The sequence below is a fragment of the Balaenoptera musculus genome, chromosome 1, assembly GCF_009873245.2.
Source record: "Balaenoptera musculus isolate JJ_BM4_2016_0621 chromosome 1, mBalMus1.pri.v3, whole genome shotgun sequence".
NCBI classification, from domain to species: Eukaryota; Metazoa; Chordata; class Mammalia; order Artiodactyla; family Balaenopteridae; genus Balaenoptera; species Balaenoptera musculus.
The window spans coordinates 179,940,918-179,961,080 of NC_045785.1; the positions used below are offsets into that span (position 1 = coordinate 179,940,918).

The 20,163-nt window shown below is 36.7% G+C and overlaps 1 protein-coding gene across 1 annotated transcript in view; it reads left to right on the forward strand.

Annotated features, from left to right (window-relative positions):
• CRB1 (crumbs cell polarity complex component 1) overlaps window positions 1–20,163 on the forward strand; it is a 276,850-nt gene that overhangs the window by 52,645 nt on the left and 204,042 nt on the right. Inside the window, exon 2 of the mRNA XM_036835111.1 lies at window positions 9,881–10,018. Coding sequence (XP_036691006.1) covers window positions 9,881–10,018 — 138 coding nt within the window. The remainder of the gene's footprint in view (window positions 1–9,880; window positions 10,019–20,163) is intronic.

Genomic DNA, 20,163 nt, shown 5'->3' on the forward strand with positions numbered 1-20,163 from the left:
CTCTCTAAAATATGGGACTCAGCATCCACCCCAGAGGAGATTAGATGAAGGTCATCTGATGTGGAGGCATAGAGAGAGTGTAATAGGGCTTGGAACTGGAGAGGCAGTGACAGGAGACAAAAGGACAAGTTAGACCTGGTTGAGGGTGGGAGGCATGGGAGTCGATTAGAAAGAGATGAGAGAGTCAGCTTAACTATGAGAGAGCCATGGGGATGTTAAACCAACGTCTAAAACCATGCCTGTCCATCCTTGTGTGCATATATTATTCATTACCCATGTGAAAGAGTTGGTCAGCTATTCTCCAGGCTATTCTAGAAGACTTTCCTTTGAAAACTGCCTGTGGCCTGTTGATTATGTAACAGAAAATTCTGTTTCATGCCCAGTGACTCTGGTCTATACTTGGCCCCAACTGTCCCATGTGTCCTTAACTCCTTGTTGTTAAAAAACCAGGACGCTTGGAAGGTTCCCCGAAACAGAGGGTGCAGTCCTTGACTCCTTGTGGGGCTATGGCGTTGTGAAAGAGAAAGCCTTAGCGTTGGTATTGGGTACATTCTGGTGTAGTAATTAATAGAGTGTTTTCTCTCCTTTTATATCATTTCTCTTGTACTTGTAAGGAAACCGAGACCTACTTCTCTATAAATCTGTAGAGTCTGTATTATCTATACAGACTATAGATAATGCTCATATTAAATTAATGCTTATTTTATTTAATTGAATAAGAGATTGTACCAGCAACTAAAATCCACTCATGAAATCTAGCTTTCTTTTTTGTGTTTATAGTCTATAATTTTTCAAAATCTAAAACAAAGCAATCACAAATGAAAAGCTCTCTAACTCAGTAAACGCTACCGGAAAATGGATAACATTATAAACATCAGTGATATATAATCAGAAAACAATAAGATGAATAAAAAAGAATCAAGGTTAAAAGACTTTTCAGGATTCAAAAATAGCTCTTACTCTTTGAATAAATAGATTTTAAATGCGATATGAAATTTATTTTTGGATATAATTTACAAATAACCTTTACTTATGAAAATAGTCAGCATTTGGGAAGAAGATTACTGAAATCATCATTAATAATAGAGATCATTTGCATAAACAAAAATAATGCAAAATGGAAATATTAGACTGTAGGAATCCAAAATAGAATAATAACCACAGGGTTAAAATGAATTAAATACAGGAATCTCCTGACAGTATTTTATCAAAACCCAGTGTTAGATGATCCTTAAGCTCTATTTATATCTTGTTACAATTTATGATATTGAAATTATTTAGAAATTAGACATTACATATAAATTGCCCTATGAAATTTGGCATATTATCAGCCCTCTGTAAGAAATATTGACCACTTAAATTTATATTAGTAGAGATAATTTTTGACATTCTTTTCTTTTCTTTTTTTTTTTTCTGATGTGAACCATTCTTAAAGTCTTTATTGAATTTTTTACAATATTGCTTCTGTTCTATGCCTTGGCCTTTTGGCCACGAGGCATGTGGGACCCTAGTTCCCCCACCAGGGATCGAATCCCACACCCCCCTGCACTGGAAGGCGACGTCCCAACCACTGTACTGCCAGGGAAGTCCCCTGACATTATTTCAAAGACAAGATCTTATCAGATCCAGCAAAAGGGATTCATATAAAGTAGAAATTTATGTGTTAGGAAATACCCCTGATTCCAAAATTTTGGAATTGTTATATTTTATTAAGATTATAAATCAATTCTAGGACTAGAAGAGCTCCAAGTAGAGTGAAGCTATATGGAAAGAAATTCTAACCCTTTTGAGGAAAATTTTAATATATAATTTTTTACTTTCTCTGATGACGAGAAAACTGCTTTTCTCACTTTCTCTATTCTACTTCTTCATAGGTCACAGAACATGTGTAACATAGACTTGGCTGGCACCTAAGAAGTCTATAATCAGAAAGCTTTATTTAGTGTTCCCAACAGTTGGCCACACATCTTTTAACCTTGCCTCTCCCACCCCATTGTTTTCTACGCAACCAATTTTTTGGAAAGTGTAGTTACATTCATTGTCTCTACTTTCTAACTTTCAATTCACTCATAAAAATAAGTGAAGTTTTGTATATGTAGAGCTGATTCACTTTGTTATAAAGCAGAAACTAACACACCATTATAAAGCAATTATGCTCCAATAAAGATGTTAAAAAAAAAAATAAGTGAAGGTTGAATTCTGTCCCAATTCTCCATTGATATTCTTCTCACCAAGGTCACTAAAAATCTCCTTACTGTTAAATCCATCTGGCACATTTTGGTCCTTATCAGACTTAGTTTTCCTGCAGCATTTTCATTGTCCACTACCTTCTCCTTCCTGATCCTCTTTCCCCTCTTTGCTTCCATTGTACTCTGTTCTCCTGGTTCTTCCTCTTAAATCTCTGACTCAGCCTCCAATCATTAAATATTGGAGCATAGGTGTTCTCTAGAATGTGGCTGCTGGTTCCGTCCCCTTCATACATCACATTCTCTTCTCTTCCAGAGTGACTTACTGGCCGTGACACCTGAGGCAAATTTTTATCATCTGTAAAGTGGATAGAACCTACCTCATAGTGGTATGACAGAGAATAAAAGAAAGAATGTATATGGAAAGGCCTTAAAAAAGTGTTTGACATATAATAATGACTTATTATGTGTTAAATATTGTATGGTTATTCAGATATGGGGAGATTCAATCCCGAAAATATATAAATTATCCCCAAATTAATTTACACAATCAATGCAATCCCCATTAAAATCCACATAGGAGTTATTGAATGGAAATGGACAAACTGCCTACAAAAACTTACCTGGAAGAGAAACTGTGCAAGAAATGGCAAAATTTTAAAAAGAAAGATTCAAGTAGGCTTACCATACCAGATTCCAAACTTATTTTAAGTTTAACTCAGTTCATTGGCAAAGAAATACACACAAGAATAGTGAAACAAAACTGATTCATGTACAGATGGGAATTTTATACACGATTTCAAATTTGAAATACAAAGGGAAATTTTTTGAACATTGGCTATCCATTTGGAAATAAAGTTAGATTTATAAGTTACACATTCATAAAATTGGATTACATACAGATTAAAGACATAAAACAAAAAAATTTAATAAGCTTCTTTCTTAAATTTAAAATAAATATTGGAATAAGACAGCAGATCCTATGTTAGTAATCCTGTAGTCTTTTCTTCAATAAGACAAAAACCAAAGGACATAAAAAATAAGATAAATAAATGTGTGTAAGACAGATAAATTTTTAATAATAATTTAAAACTTCATAAAACTATAAGCAAATTTAAAGGACAGTCTATTTGGAGGAAATATTTTAACACTTGTAGCAGACTAAGAATTAAGATCCAACTTTATAAAGAAATCTACAACAAAATAAATAAATTTTTAAAACTAATAGAAAAGCGAACAATATATGGGTTGGCAAATCACTGAAGAGAAAGCACAAATGTTCAAAAGATGCTCAGTCTTCTTAAATATGAAAGACATGCAAATTAAAATTTCAAGTTTTGATTACGAATTTTAAAAACCTATACAAAAGTAAAATAAATACCATGATGAACCTCTACATACCCAATAACCAGCTTCAAAATTTATCACCAAATATCCAATCTTATTTCATATAGTCACTCCCCTCCCCATTGAGATTTAGATATATTTTTTTTGGTTTTGTTTTTAAGAAAGAAGTGTGGCTTGGTCATTCACGTATATATATATATATATTTTTTTTTTAATTAATTAATTAATTTATTTATTTTTGGCTGTGTTGGGTCTTCGTTTCTGTGAGAGGGCTTTCTCTCGTTGCGGCGAGCGGGGGCCACTCTTCATTGCGGTGCGCGGGCCTCTCACTATCGCGGCCTCTCTTGTTGTGGAGCACAGGCTCCAGACGCGCAGGCTCAGCAGTTGTGGCTCACGGGCCTAGTTGCTCCGTGGCATGTGGGATCTTCCCAGACCAGGGCTCGAACCCGTGTCCCCTGCATTGGCAGGCAGATTCTCAACCACTGCGCCACCAGGGAAGCCCTAGATATATGTTTTATCATTTGATTTTATCAAATGTTGGGCAAATGTGGAGAAATAAGTTCCTTCACACACAGCTGAGAAGAGCTGAAATTGGTCACCTCATTTTGTGAAGTATCTGTTAAAGTTAAAAATGAACATACTCTAAAACCTAAAATTACTGCTTTTAGGCATTTGCCCTAGAGAAACTCTTGTGCATTTGCACAAAAGAGGTGTGTAAAATGATTATTGTTAAATTATTGTTTGCATAGAGAAAATTGGAAACAACACTGACACCCAGAAAAAGAAGTAGTTAAACTATGGTACATCCATCCTGTGGAATGCCATGTGGCGTTAAAAAGTGTGAGCCGGAGAGCTGGACACCACCTGCTTCTCGCCCCCTGCCCTCCCTGGCCAGGTCCTGGTCCTTTGTGACCCTTGGCCACCGTGGTCTGGAGATGGAGCCACTGCTCCTGGCCTGGAGCTATTTTAGGCGCAGGAGTTTCCAGCTCTGTGCGGATCTGTGCAGACAGATGCTGGAGAAGTCCCTTATGACCAGGTACCGGCTGGACCCTGTCAGCCCTGTGGATCCCGGAGATAAGGCTGAGGGCCCGGGGGGGGTCTCTAGGTCCCTGGGAAGTGGGTCCAGGGAGGAGGGCCCGGGGTGGGGGGGGGGTTGACTGTGTGGTCGGCATAGACACCTGGAGCGAGACCCCCTGGAGACACACACACAAAAGTGTGAGCTAGGTAGATTTAATAATGTGCAAAAATACCCAAGACATATTGTTGAGTGAGAAAAGAAAGTTGCATAATAATACACATACTATAACATCATTGTTTAAAAAGAAAAAATGAAAAGAAGCCAAATAATTTGTCTATCAGTCTATCAATCAATCATCTATATATCTGTCAACCTGTAGTCTAGAATGCTATAAAACAATCTTCACAAACAATAACAATGGTTATTTCTGGGGAGGAGTGTGAGATTGGTATTCATCAAAGATTCTTTAGAGTATTTTTACAAGAATACATTTATAATTTACTTATATAATTAAAAATAAGTACTATCATGACAAGAATTAAGAACAATAGATTAATAGAACTGAGTTTGAATCTGAACTCTATCACTTATTATGTGTTTGACCTGGCTGGCTCAGTCTCTCTTTTGTCGAATCGGGATAGCTTCATATACTTTATGGAGATTCAATTCTGTGGGTATTAAACGAGAGCGCGTCCAGGAAAGAATCTGCAGTCCAGAGCAGGTAATCAGCTGAAGATAACCAGCGCTCTTTGCACTCTATTAAGTCAATTTTAAACCTCAAGTAACTGAATGATGAAGTATTTTTTCTCACTAGATTGCATCTGCTCACTAGAGTTTAGATCCATAAGGGCAATGAGCCTGTCTAACACATATATATGAATTACTGATGTTTACTCTGGTGTCTGGTATACAACAGGCACTCAGCAAATGTTTGTACATTAATATGACACCTATCTATTCCACCAAGAACTGCTGTCCTGAATTCTGGAGTTGTATTTCCAGATCCTATCACATATCCTCATCTTGCTTTTGAATAGGCACCTCAAACTGAACATATTTTAAAACCGTACTTATTATTTATATCTATACACCTTCATCTCTTCCTATATTCTTTGTTTTATGCCATCTAGCTTATTGATGAAAAGTCTTCAGTACTTTTTATTGTCATTCCACGGTAGACTTTTTAACTTTAGAGACAAATATTGACCTTTAAGATTTTATTTTGTTCACTTTGTCTTATTTCACTTATTTTTGATGCACTTTAAATATGGTTTCTTCTAGGGACTCAGTGGGCTTTTCTAAATTCAAGAAGTCACATTTTTTTTTCTCATATTTAAAAAATATATACCATTAGGAATTACATCCTCCCCATTTTCTTCCTTCTTTCTTCTGGAATAGAGCTTTCTACCTCTCTTTGTTGTTCATTCTTTTGGACCATCTCATTATCTCATACTGCTCTATTCTGGATGAATTCTTCAGAACCGTCTCCTAGTTAGCTGAGTGTAGTGTTGTCTACCATTTAAGCCATCAGTTGAATTTTTTTATTTCACTGACTACTTCTCATTTTTAGAATTTATATTTGGTTCACTTTCTAATAGGCCTAATTGTTTTTTATGATGTCTTCTTGTTTTATGAAATACATGCATTCTTTTGTCTCTTTAAAAATTTTAAACAGACATTTTATAGTGTTATTTTAAAGTCTCTTCTGATAGCTCCATTTTCTTTGAGTCTTTTGAGTGTGAATGTTTCCGTTTGTCATGTCTTCTGTCTCTTATGGCAGCGGGTTTCTAGTTTGATCGATAGTTTTAGACTGTGAGCTCATCTTCAGTAGAGGCTGCCTTCCACAGGAACCCTGTGTGAACAGTGAGTTACAGCATTCCCACACAATGGTTCCTATCAGGCTCCTCTCACTGGACCATTGATTTTCCTATTTCCAAACAAGTACTTCTTTCTTTCCTTTTTATTTTTAATAAGATTTTTGGCTTAGAATTTTGCACCCCATGTTCAGCGCAAGTTGAGACCTCCACATGGTGTAGGTTCACGCATGGGGCAGGTCTGGGTTCCTGTTTCTCACAGGGAGCGCTCTATCCACGTTCAAGAGTAGGAGTCCTGCTTCCAATCTGCATTCCAAGGCCAATGGGAGGAATTGGAATTGGTCCCCTGCATGAAGCCAAAAGGCAAGAGCTTTCTGTCCCAATTGGATATTCCTCTCCCCCCTTTTTTAGAGCTAACCTATGTATTTTTACAAAAGTTATAGTTTGTCCAAATGCATGTATTTCAATGTGTTTGACTTGGAGGAGAGTGCTTGCTCCTTCTTGTTTGGAAGCCCTTGTCTATATTATTTATTTCTGTGAATGCATTACTATTATCCCAAGTGCCCAAGCTGGAAAAATTATAGCTTTTCTGTGGCCTTGTTCTCTACCTCAGTCCTTTCGATCTATCTAGTTTACTTTTACTCTTTTTTTTATTTGCTCTCCCCACTGTCTGATTTAGTTTGGGCCCCATCAGCTCTCTTGTGGGCTCTGACAACATCCTTTTCACTGGTTTCCATGCTTCTCACCTGCCCTGTGCCAGTCATTGCCACGTGACCATGGGAGTTATCTTTCCAAATGCAAATCTAATGAAATTATGCCAATCCACTGTTTAAAACCTATTGATTGTTTCCTTTCTTCATATTAGAAGTTAAACTACCTTGATTTTGTGGTTTACTGAGTTTTATGTGCTGACATTGCCCTGTTCATACTTGTATGTCTGCAATATCAGAATATTTTCAGTTCCTTGATCTGCCCATCCACTGTTATGCCTCTATTCCTATACACATGCCCTTTTCCTGAAGAGCCGTTAAACACCACTTTCCCTCTATTTATTTGTTGCACCCACACTTGAAAATTCAGCTTAAATATTACTTCTTTTGTAAAGATTTCCTAACTTGCCCCAAATCTGACACATAGTAGCCATTCACTCTTTTGTTTAATAGCTATATCTGATTATTTTCCTATATTCAAGCTCAACGTATACAATTTCTTCAAACATTCTTTTGTGTAATATGTTTCCCCAACCACTTATTATCTTTGATAATTTTGTCTTTTGAAAAACCCAAATCTTCTTTGCCTCTTTAATTGTGACACTCATAACACAACTTTACAGAAAGTTTTCTAGTACCGTCAGATTCTATGCCTGGAGCCCTTCATTTCCTCTCCAGTCTGTCAAGTGGTCTTGTACATTGTCACTTGCTTAGCCTTGAGGTCCATGAGGTCCATGGTGGAGCCCTTTTTTTTTTTTTAAGTTTTTATTTTTTAGAGCAGTTTTATTTTTTAATTTATTTTTTAAAATTTTTATTTATTATTTTTGGCTGCGTTGGGTCCTCGTTGCTGCATGCGGGCTTTCTCTAGTTGCGGCAAGCGGGGGCTACTCTTCGCTGCGGTGCGCAGGCTTCTCATTGCGGTGGCTTCTCTTGTTGTGGAGCACGGGCTCTAGGTGCGCGGGCTTCAGTAGTTGCAGCACTTGGGCTCAGTAGTTGTGGCTCACGGGCTTAGTTGCTCCGCGGCATGTGGGATCTTCCCGGACCAGGGCTCGAACCCGTGTCCCCTGCATTGGCAGGCGGATTCTTAACCACTGTGCCAGCAGGGTTTACAATAAAATTGAGAGTTAGGTACAGAGATTTCCCATATACGCCCTGCCCCGACACATGGAGAGCCTTCCCCATTGTCAGCATCACCTACCAGATGGTACATTTTTTATTAAATAAACTTACATTGACAAATCATAATCACCCAAAGTCCATTACCTTAGGGCTTGCTCTTGGTGTTGTACAGTCTGTGGGTTTGGACAAAAGTATAATGACATGTATCCATCATTATAATATCATACAGAGCATTTTTCACTGCCCTAAAAATGCTCTGTGCTCTGCCTATTCATCTCTCCCTGGAGGCCTTTTTAGGACAGATGGAAGATTTGGTCATTCCAGTCTGTGGATTTCCCAGAGTCCACATTGCAAAAAGCATAAAGGGATGTGTAAGAATAAAGGTGGAAATGGAAACCATAGGGTTTATTGAAGGCATAATGTTCTAGAAATCAATGGGGAGACTCTATCTAGTCCTAACTCTGCCATATCTTTCTAGATGACTCTGGGCAGACAGTATAATTGCTCTGCATTTTCATTCTCTAACTGATGAAATACAGGGATTAGAATAGAGGATGAATACTGCCTCTATCATCTGTAATTATTTTACTCTAATTGTTAAATTGCTCAAGCTAAATTATTTGCATTATAGGGGAAAATCTTTAAAAACAATAACTATCATGAACTCTGTAAGAAATAAATAACTCAAATGGATAAGCCCCACTATAGCAAGTAAGATCCTCTGGGAGTGGGTCAGCATATAACATTAGGAGAAAACATTAAGCTATCAAAATATTATTCCCTATTTAGATACACAAGCAGGAAATGTAGAGACTTTAAAATACATAAACTTCTGACAGAGCTCTCAAGTTTTACACAAAATCTGAAATGTAAATTGCATTTTAAGTGTAACAAGCAGCCAGTTTTAACAACGGAGCAAGGCCGTGTACTAGCACTAACCTTAGAGAATAAGACATCTGACTTTAACTATAGATGTTTCCGTGAAGTGTCCGAGGAAAATACAGTCTTAAGGACTTGAACAATTTAATCTGAAGAAAAATACCACAATACTTAGCATAAGTATATATAAAAAATAAACAAATATATTTGCATTCAACAATTATGGTAAAGCAAAAATTCAAGAAATCCCAGAGGATATAAATATCATGAACAGGATTAGGAATGGGCTCTAGGTTTATGGAAGAAAAACTGCTTCTAAATAATCTCCAGAACTCTGTCCATTTTATCAACAACCGTAATCTGACTGAGTTGTGAGAGTATGTTTATGAAAAAGTGACGTGTCTGTGAATTGTGTTCTGAAGATGAAGGTAAATATACAGAAATACAGGGTGTTCCTTTAATAGTTGCCAGATCATAATGATTGTGTGCCTAGACGGTCATCAGAAATTAATTCCTCTTTTAAAAATGATTCAGGACACTCACCTAAAGCAGGCCCTTTTCAGGCAGCATTGTTAAAGGAAGGAAAGTAGTACACAAGGTCTGAGGGGGGGATGACTCCAGTCCAGCATGAAAAAAATCTGCACCAGGTTTGAAAAATCACCCCATCCTCCTGTGTAAGTAAGATGCCAAGAATCACAACTGCTTTCCGAATCTAAGTCCCCGAGTCTTCTGTGAGGGAGCTGTAAGAGGGGAAGGGACAGAGGTGGCACCCCGGGGCTCTGAGACTCTGGCTTCTTTCTGAGTCAGGCAGAGCTCGGGAGCTGGACAGGGACCAGACCACCACCAGCACGTCGGAGCACGTCCTCCATGAGACCATGGCGCTTCAGACAGTTGCCCACCTTCTCATCTTCTGCCTCAGTCTCTCACTGCTCATCTCCGTAAAAAGTAAGCCTCTTCCATTTATTGAACTTCTGGCAATTTCCTGACTTTTAAATATTTCATGGGAATAGTGTGTAGTGTTGTGTGTTCTACAAAATGCAAGGCTTTAAAAAAAAGTAAAAAGAATTTGGTGTGAGCAAGCGTCCTGTGTTAAACAAATCAGTGGGACCAGTCAGTGTGAACAATTTTCTGATTCTATGATTTCCAGTAAGTATTCTAATAGAAAATGTTCTTTTTCAACCTTTTGAGTGGTGAGCAGCAGATTGAAATGGCCACATAGGGAAGGTTTTTTGTTGTATTTATACTTTTATGGAATAGATCTGGCACTTTGTAATTGATATCCTTTAAAAGGAAATTAATCATAAGCTATATAGCATTTTATTCCCAATACTGTGTATGTACCTTCACTTTTAAAGAACTTTGTGTCCCAACATTTGCTCTCACAATCAAGGGAGATAGAGTCTCAATTTTCCCCAAAGGATAATGGTTCAAAGCATTTCTTTTGCCAGAGAGAAATGGGCTTCCTTTCTATTGTATGTGCTTCTGTTTTATAAATGGAGATGTCATATTCCACAAACTTCCCCAAATAAAAACAAGAGTAATGTTTCTGAGATAATGTTGTTGGATGTACGGCAGTGTGGAAAATCAGAGGAGACCAACAGCCTCAGCTGTGTGTTTATGAAGGACAGTAGCTATTGAACATGTTTAAAACAAAGACAGGCAGAGTGTGTGCTTGTCAAAGGGGCCATGTGATTTGTGTCTGTCAAATCTGAATATCAATAAGGCAAAGCCATAGCACAGCTGCTGTTGAACAAGACTCCTTGGTGTTAGAACGCAGTGTTGTGTAATCTGGGTCACCTGCTGTGGCTGCACCAGCGAGACTGTTACTTGTCTGGTTTACAGCTGAGCGTATATCAGGGGTTTGGTGAAAACAGGAATAGATGCTATAGCTAAGGCAGCTGAAGCCAAGTGGAGAAAAACCAAGCCAAACTAAAGGAAGGAACAGTAAATTCGCAACACAGACACACACACTCAGGATTTTTTTCCACAGTGGTACTTATTGAAAAGAGTTGTTACTTAAATAGTATTCATCCTCCTTGAAACTTAAAGTGGGCCGCCTGCAATAGGAAGTGAGGCACAGAAGCGATATGTTGAGACGTGGGGGTAGAAATGGAGCAAAAGAAATGACAAGACACGTAAAACGCCAGATGAAGTGAGTTTACAGTACATTTTATGGCAAAGACCTTTGTAATTCCAATGCAGGGTATATTCTGATTCCTAGTGTTTTCTGCACTTAGCTTTTAAGGAGATGAATATGTAACCTCTAGAGTACCATCTCTTTTTTTAGGGGCTCAACTGTGCAACTGAAATTACATACAAATAATTTGTTTTCTCTCTCTTCGAGTGGGGGATTATTTATTGATAGTCTTTAAATAAGTACTTTGTAATTACTTGATATATTCTCTAGCACAATATTTTTATTAGTTAAAAAAAATTTGAAGCCTCATTTTGTTTAATTTTTAGGCAGGCAGACTCTTATCTGTGCTAATATATTTGCTGGCAAGTTGTGATGATATTGCCTTCCTCGTCAAAACACTTAGTTTAGACTTTTTTTTTAACTGACTTGAAAACTTTCACAACCTCAGCCTTCTTTTCCACCCTTGCCTCTTAGTACTCATGACACAGATCCTATATTCCAGCCATATTAATAAAATAATAGCTAATAGTAAAAGTTGCTGACATTGCTAAGCATTTTATATATGCTACATTTCATTTAATTCTTACAACTCCACCATAAGATAGATATGATAATAATCATCCGTATTGTATAGAATCAGATGGCTAACCCAGGTGTCTCAGCCTTTGGTACACAGCAGAGAGCTGGAATGTTTAAGATGCAGCCTCTCAAGTCCAGCCCCAGATATTTTGTATGTCTGGGTAGGTCCCATGAGCATGTAGTTCAACAAGCTCTCTGTTTCAAATGCAGGTGATCACAAGTTCTACACTACCCAATATATCTTTCTTGAGAACTTTAGTCATCAGTGTTGTAAGATATAAACATCTCTCTCTCTCCTCGGAAGGATTATTTAGGAGAGAAAATAAGCAGTATGAGCTTTACAAGCATTATTTCCATTTAACATACACGGCAAGTAGAACTTGTCATTAATTCGATTTTATAGCTGAAGAAACAGTGGCACAGCGAGGCTATTTACTTTCCCGAGGCCATGCTGCAGTGAATGGTGGACCTGGGACTAAGACCCAGAGGTCCGACCCTGGATTCTGTGCTCTTAGCTTACGTGTACAGACTCTGTTGAAGGGATAGTGCGGAGGGGTTAGCGCGCTGCTCAGAACACAGTAAAAGCACACAGAAAATTTTAGTTCTTTGGATCATATGCGTTCAATGAATCAATGATTTTTCTTCTTGAACTTCGAAATACATTCTTTTAAAATTAAGAGAAAAGAGTGACCCTTGACTCCATACTATATTTTTTCATGAAAGTGGTGCCTTGCTCTCCTACAAGGGGCATGCTGTGACCTTGATGCATGAATCTGTGGTGAAAGGCTTTAAAGAAACTACCATGCATTAGAAAAGTGATTGATAGCTGTATTTCATGAGTCTTTTATGCATTTGGAGGTAAATTGAATATTGTCAATGTAAATTCCACATCTAGTTTAATTTAAAATTAATTGTTTTTAACCCATATTCAAAGTGTGGTCATAGTATGCAAGTGAAATGTGGTTTGATAAAATTATTATTAAAGTTATTTGAATAATTTCAAAGACTTTGGGATACCATCCCATCTTCTAGAACCCGTTGGCAATTATTAAGTAGCTGAATTTGAATAGAGTTATTTTAAAGAATGCTTTCTTTTCAATCTACCTAAAGTATAAAGAAATAGAATCTATAAAGACAAAATATGGTCGTATTTATTCAATCTTAATGCCGCTATCAAGAAATAATTGAGTTTGCTCAATAGGTCAGAGAAGGTTGATGTTATTCATTAGGGAGTAATCGTCTAATTTTCTTTAAAATGTTACTTATGTAGAAACATTTGAAACTTTTATATTCACCGTTCCAGTTAACATCTTTGCAGCAGCATGTTGTAAAGTGCTTACAGAATTATCAGAGTGAGAAAAAGATATCTTTGCTTCTTCATAAATTAAACAATTATCTCATCAGTTTACAGTAGAAGTCTCTACTTCATGAAGGTTACTCACTGTTCCCTGAATCATGCAGCAGAATTAATTTTAGCTTGTAATTTTTGAGGCTTATTTTAGGCGAATCAGATTTTTCAGGAGAATTGCATTCTTTTTTCACCTTTGGTGATTTTCAAAAATTACCATTAATGGTATTACAATATCAAATTTTGAAATTCGAGAGGATAAGAACAATCAGGGTTTTTAGTTCTCTTTTATATTTTACTGCTGATTTATTGGAAATCCCTGAGAAGCCCAAGTTTCTCCTTTTAGAAGATGAAAATGAGAGTATCCGTCTTCCCCATTCACACCATCCCTGTTCACACTAGATTAAGCTTCACTATACATACTTACATTACAATTTGCATTTCTTTTCATAATATGTACCAAAATTTGAAAATATTACTTTTGTGTTGACTTAGTTTTACCTATGAGGTTGTAAGACATGGTTGTAGAAACCATGGGTGTTTTGCTAACTGATATATCCTTAGTCAGTGGGTAGCTACTGTCTAGCTCAGGGTAGTCACTCAAGGAATAGTTATTAAATGAGTAAATGAATAATGGAACTTTTATAGCATTTGCTATAAGAATTGAATATCTTCCTTACTCATGACATTTTGGCATTATTTTTTAACCCTTACATTGTTTTATTTTTTATAATAGACTTTATTATTTTAGAATAATTTTAGGTTTACAGAAAAATTGAGAGGATGGTACAGGAGGGCCGCCTATATCTCATACTCAGTTTCCCCTATTCTTAACATCTTACATCAGTATGGTAGATTTGTTACAATTAATGAACCAATATTGATACATTATTATTAACTAAAGTCAATAGTTTATTCAGATTTCCTTAGATTTTTTACCCGATATTTTTTTTCCTATTCTGGAATTCTGTTCAGAATATCATGTTATATTTGGTTGTCAAGTACCCTTAGGTTCTTCTTGGCTGTGGCAGTTCCTCTGGTGTGGTTTTTGATGACCTTGACAATTCTGAGGAGTACTGTTTAGGTATTTTATAGGCTCCTCCAATAGTGGTATTTGTGGGATGCTTTTCTCATGGTAAGACTGGAGTTATGGGTTATTGGGAGGAAGACCACAGAGGTAAAATGTCATTCTCAAGATATCACATCAAGGATCTGTGCAATCAACATGATTTATGACTTCTCTCTCCTTTTTTTTTTTTTTTTTTTTTTTTGATTTATGACTTCTGATGTTGACCTTGATCACTTGGGACATGGTATTTGTCAGGATTCTCCACTGTAAACTTCTTTTTTCCCTTTCTGTACTTTCTTCTTAGGAGGGAAGTCACTATGCACTGCCCACACCTAAGGAGAGGAGAATTATGCTCCCCTCTGGGAGAGCAGAGCATCTACATAAATTACCTGGGATTCTTCCACATGGGAGATTTGGCTTTTCTCCACCGTTTATTAATTTATTCGAGTATTTATGTCACTGTGGAGTCATGGATATTTATTGTGTACTCTGGGTTATACTACTACTACTTTACTGTTTAATACTTACTGTCTAGTACTTACTGTCTAATACTACTTTACTGTTTTATTTCTCAAGTTGTTCTACCTTTGGCCACTGGGAGTTCCTTCACTTGGTTCCTGTTCTCTTTTATCCTACTCCCTATCAACGTGAGGTACTTTACTTCCTGACTTTCTGGCTCTACAAGATGTTCCAGACTTGTCTTGTGTATTTCCTGCCCCAGTCCTACCATATGCCATTGCTCCCGTGAGCCCTGGTTCCTTTTCACTAGAGATTGGCAGTAGAAACCAATTATCTGAATGTAAGGTGTGCGTGGTGCCACTGGGGTATCATTTCTTTTAGGCCATCTCAGCTGATAGAGCACAGAAATATATGTGTGTATATACACATTTGCTTACATATATCTATATGTACATTGGTGCATATGTTAAGCTAAACGTGAGTTTATGTTGATGCCTCTAACTTCATTACCACATGGATCGTTCTAGCTTCCTCCTCCTCCTTGTCTGTAAATTCCCACTCTAACAGTGAGAAACCTGCCATCTGCCATTCATTTACTTAATTGTTTAAATTCAGTAAATATAATTTTAAAAGTATGTAAAGTATATAGGAGTGTCAAATTCTTAACCCATAATCCTGTAGAAATACCTTTATCAGTTTGAGTACACTACTTAGGTGCATTTCCTTTTGTCTTTAGTCTTAACACTTTGCTTGTTTCCTTAGGACAGCACCTTTTCCCCCACCCCCTTCTGTGTGATTGTTTTATACATTTTTTGTGTGTCACAATCAACATTCTTTCCTGGGATCTTTGCATACAATAAAATTCACTCTTTGTGCTCTAAGGTTCTATAGGTTTTGACAAATGCTCCATTACAGTAGTATACAAAATAGTTTTACTACCCTAAAAGTCCCCTGTGATTTACGTTTTTCACCCTCCTTTCCTGTCCCCAACCCCTGGGCAAACACCGATCATTTTATTGTCTCTATGGTTTTGTCTTTTACGGGATGGCATATAATTGGAATGATAAAATATGTAGCCTTTTCAGACTAGCTTCTTTCAAGTAGCAATATTCATTTAAGGGTTCTCCATGACGTTTTGTGACTTGATAGCTCATTTCTTTTTATCACTGGATAATATTCCATTGTATAGATGTACCACAGTTTGTTTATTCAACTATTGGAGGTCATCTTGGTTGCTTCCAATTTGGGACTATGGTATTAATTTCCTAAGGCAGCTGTAACCAAGTGCCATAAACTGTGTAGCTTAAACAGAAATTCATTCTCTCATCATAGTTCTGAAGGCTAGAAGTCTGAAATCAAGGTGTCAGCAGGGCCCTGCTCCCTCTAAGATCCTTCCTTGCCTCTTCCCAGCATCTGGTGGTGGTCTTCAATCCCTGGCATTCCTTGCCTTGCAGCTGCATCACTCCAAGCTCTGCCTATATAATTACACGGTGTTCTCCCTTCATCTGTCTATAGCTCTTCTCTTCTTTTTATAAAGACATCAGTCATATTGGGTTAGGACCCATACCCATGCTAATAACCACATCTGAAATTGATTACACTTACAAAGACCCTGTTTACAAATAAAGTAAACAGGGCACAGGTACCAGGGGTTAGGACTTCAACATATCTTCTTGGGAGACACAGTTCAACCCATGATATCTATGATAAATAAAACTCTGATTTATGATGAAACTGCTTGATTAATACCACTTTTATTGGGCAAAATTAACTTTACATGCAAATTGAATTATAAAAGGATTTTTTAAACTTATAAGTGCTCAGTGTAATATGTCCATATTTTTCTCTTATTTTTCCTCATTCTTTACACTATCCCCACCTTCCACACATTAAACCTTAGGTTTTGAATTGAAGGCTCAGAAATTTCCTCCCACATAGATTTTCCTCATGACATTAGAGTCTGGTTAATATAGAGAGTGGCACCAGAATTGGGCATAAATGTGTTTTCACATTTTCTTGGGACAAATAGCTTAGCACTCTTCCCCTACATGAATGTTCAATACTTTAACCTACTTTTCTTTCACAAACTGTGTTTGTTACTTGGGGCACCAAAAGATTACTGTCTTTCATTATCAATTCAAAACAATGATTATAAATTACTTTGTTGTAAATGTATTATTTGTTGTATTTATTAATATAATGCCATTCTTTATTTTCTTCTTATGATTTTGCCATAACAGTGAAATTGGAGGAAGGAATGTACTTAGTCATCTAGAACTAGGTTGTTGATATTGTTAATACCCTTTATCAGTCTTCTAGGGTTTCCTTCCCAATTTAATAAAAAGCAGTGACTCCTCCAGAGTTTTCCAGCAATGTGTTAGGTAAGTTGTCATATATTCCCTAGCCTTCTTTTTGTTCTCGGAAAAGTTCTATTACAAGGAAAACTCAAGCCAGTGTACTTAGAATAATAACAGTATGGGACCAAAAAATAAGAAAAGGCATGGCAGTAGGTATGAGCATGACTATTCAGAGCCAAAATGTTTTGGCTGGAACAGAAAGTTTATTGGTTCTAGAGGGAAATCAAGGTAAGATTAGTTGTCCCCAGACTCGAGATAGGATAATTAATAAATATTTAAAAGTTTACTGTTTACTCACTCATTTCTTCATTGACTCCTTTATTCAACAAGTATTTATTAAGTCTACATGCTTGCTACTGCTCAGAGGATACAGCAGTAAACAAAGAGACCACAGTCCTTGCTATTGTGAAGTTTATATTTTAATGGGGTGAGACCAAATAAGTCTCAAAAACCAAATAAGTACAATATGTAATTATAAGCTGGCAATAAGTGCTCTGGAGAAAAACAAAGGATGAGAGACAGAGAGCAGCTGAGCCATGAGGTTACCTGGGTGAATACCATTTTGGCAAAGAAAATAGGGGCAACTAGTCCTGAGGGAGGAGTGTGCCCAGAGTGTCTGAGGTATTGCCAGGTGTCCGACGTTGCTGGATTGGATTAAGCAAAAAAAGAGCAAAGTAGGAGAGGTCTCAGGGGTTTTGTTATCCATATCTCGAGTCCTACAGAGTAGCTATTATTAAGCCAGTTAAGACACCTGAGACCATGGTAGCTTACGTGATATACCTAAAACACAGCTACAAGGTGATACAACTGAGATTTAATCCCAGGCCTGTCAGGTTCTAAGCCTTATACCAGCTCACAAAAGACAAGACTTGTTAAACATTCAGGAATTTTGCAAGCCAGTTATTAAACTGCTGGTGGCTTCAATGAGCACAGAAATTGACAAACACTACAAATCAGGGTGGTTTTTTTTTTTTTGAAAAAAATTAGTCCTAGATAACTGAGTATCCATTTCACCTTTAAAACTTTTCCAAATTAAAAATGTTTACAGTTTCAACTGCTATTCCACTCCTGTGACTAATATCTGCAGAGACAAAACCTGCTCCTATGTAACCTAGATTAAACCTTCTGTGGTCTTTTTGGTTCTTCACATAATTGTGCTGATAATTCCCAAATGAATGATTCTTTTCTCTGAATCCAAAATTCTTTGATCCTTAAAATAAGTCCACTTTAGGCAAATTAGTGAGAGCAGAGTGCTAATGAGGCTGGGTTTATTGTTCAATCTCAGTGTGGTTCTGTTTGCTTTGCACAGAGACCGAGTGTATACAATGAGTACTGGTCAGTCTGATCTGCTGGTCTCAAATTTGTCGCATTGAACACAAGGAGAGAGAATGGAAATAGCTCTTAGCAAATCAAGCATCACTACTGGAAAAATCAGTTGTGAGTTAGCAGCAATAACTTTTTCATACAGGGAATTCATTATTTTGATTTCATATCTGTCTATAATTTTAGTGATCCTTTTAATATGAAGAACAAATATTTATATTCAGCATTAATTTTTAAATAAGTAGAGTCAGGACATTCAGATTTGGGCCCTGGCCCATCATTAGTTAATTGCATATCCATGAATGCATCTTTTATGCTAATTTCTCACTTGTAGAATGAGGGGGGTAGATTATATAATTACCAGGTTCCTGTGAGATCCACATTTTTTGATTCCATGATTATTCTAAGTAATGGAATCATAGGCTTGGATAAGTAAAGAGTGTTTTTTTTTAATTAATTTTTTTATTGGAGTATAGTTGATTTACAATGTTGTGTTAGTTTCTGCTATACAGCAAAGTGAGTCAGTTATACCGTATACATATACACATCCACTCTTTTTCAGATTCTATTTCCATATAGGTCATTACAGAGTATTGAATAAGAGTTCCCTATGCTATACAGTAGGTTCTTATTAGTTATCTATTTTATGTATAGTAGTGTGTATATGTCAATCCCAATCTCCCAATTTATCCCCCCCTCCTTTTCCCCTTTGGTAACCATAAGTTTGTTTTCTATATCTGTGACTCAATTTCTGTTTTATAAATAGGTTCATTTGTACCATTTTTTAGATTCCACATAACAGTGATATCATATAATATTTGTCTTTCTCTGTTTGACTTACTTCACTCAGTATGACGGTCTCTAAGTCCAGTCATGTAGCTGCAAATGACATCATTTCGTTCTTTTTTATGGCTGAGTAATATTCCACTATATATATATGCACCACATCTCCTTTATCCATTCCTCCATCAGTGGACATTTAGGTTGCTTCCTTGACCTGGATATTGTAAATAGTGGTGCAATGAACATTGGGATGCATGTATCCTTTCGAATTATGGTTTCCTCCAGATATTTGCCCAGGAATGGGATTGCTGGATCATATGGTAGTTCTATTTTTATTAGTTTTTTAAGAAATCTCCATACTGTTCTCCACAGTGGCTGTACCAATTTACATTCCCACCAACAGTGTAGGAAGGTTCCCTTTTCTCCACACTCTATCCAGCATTTATTGTTTGTAGATTTTTTGATAATGGCCATTCTGACCAGTGTGAGGTGATACCTCATTGTAGTTTTGATTTGCATTTCTCTAATAATTAGTGTTTTTGAGCATCTTTTAATGTACCTCTTGGCCATCTGTATGTCTTCTTTGAGCAATGTCTAGAACTTCTGCCCATGTTTTGATTGTGTTGTTTGGTGTTTTTTTTTGATATTGAGCTGTATGAACTGTTTGTATATTTTGGAGATTAATCCCATATCAGTTGCTTTGTTTGCAAATATTTACTCCCATTCTGTGGGTTTTCTTTTCATTTTGCTGATGGTTTCCTTTGCTGTGCAAAAGCATTTAAGTTTAATCAGGCTCCATTTGTTTATTTTGGTTTTTATTTTCATTACTCTCGGAGGTGGATCAAAAAAGATATTGCTGCAATTTATGTCAGAAATTGTTCTCCTGATGTTTTCCTCTAAGAGTTTTATAGTATCCCATCTTATATTTAGGTCTTTAATCCATTTTGAGTTTGTTTTTGTGTATGGTGTTAGAGACTGCTCTAATTTCATTCTTTTACCTGTAGCTCTCCAGTTTTCCCAGCACCACTTATTGAA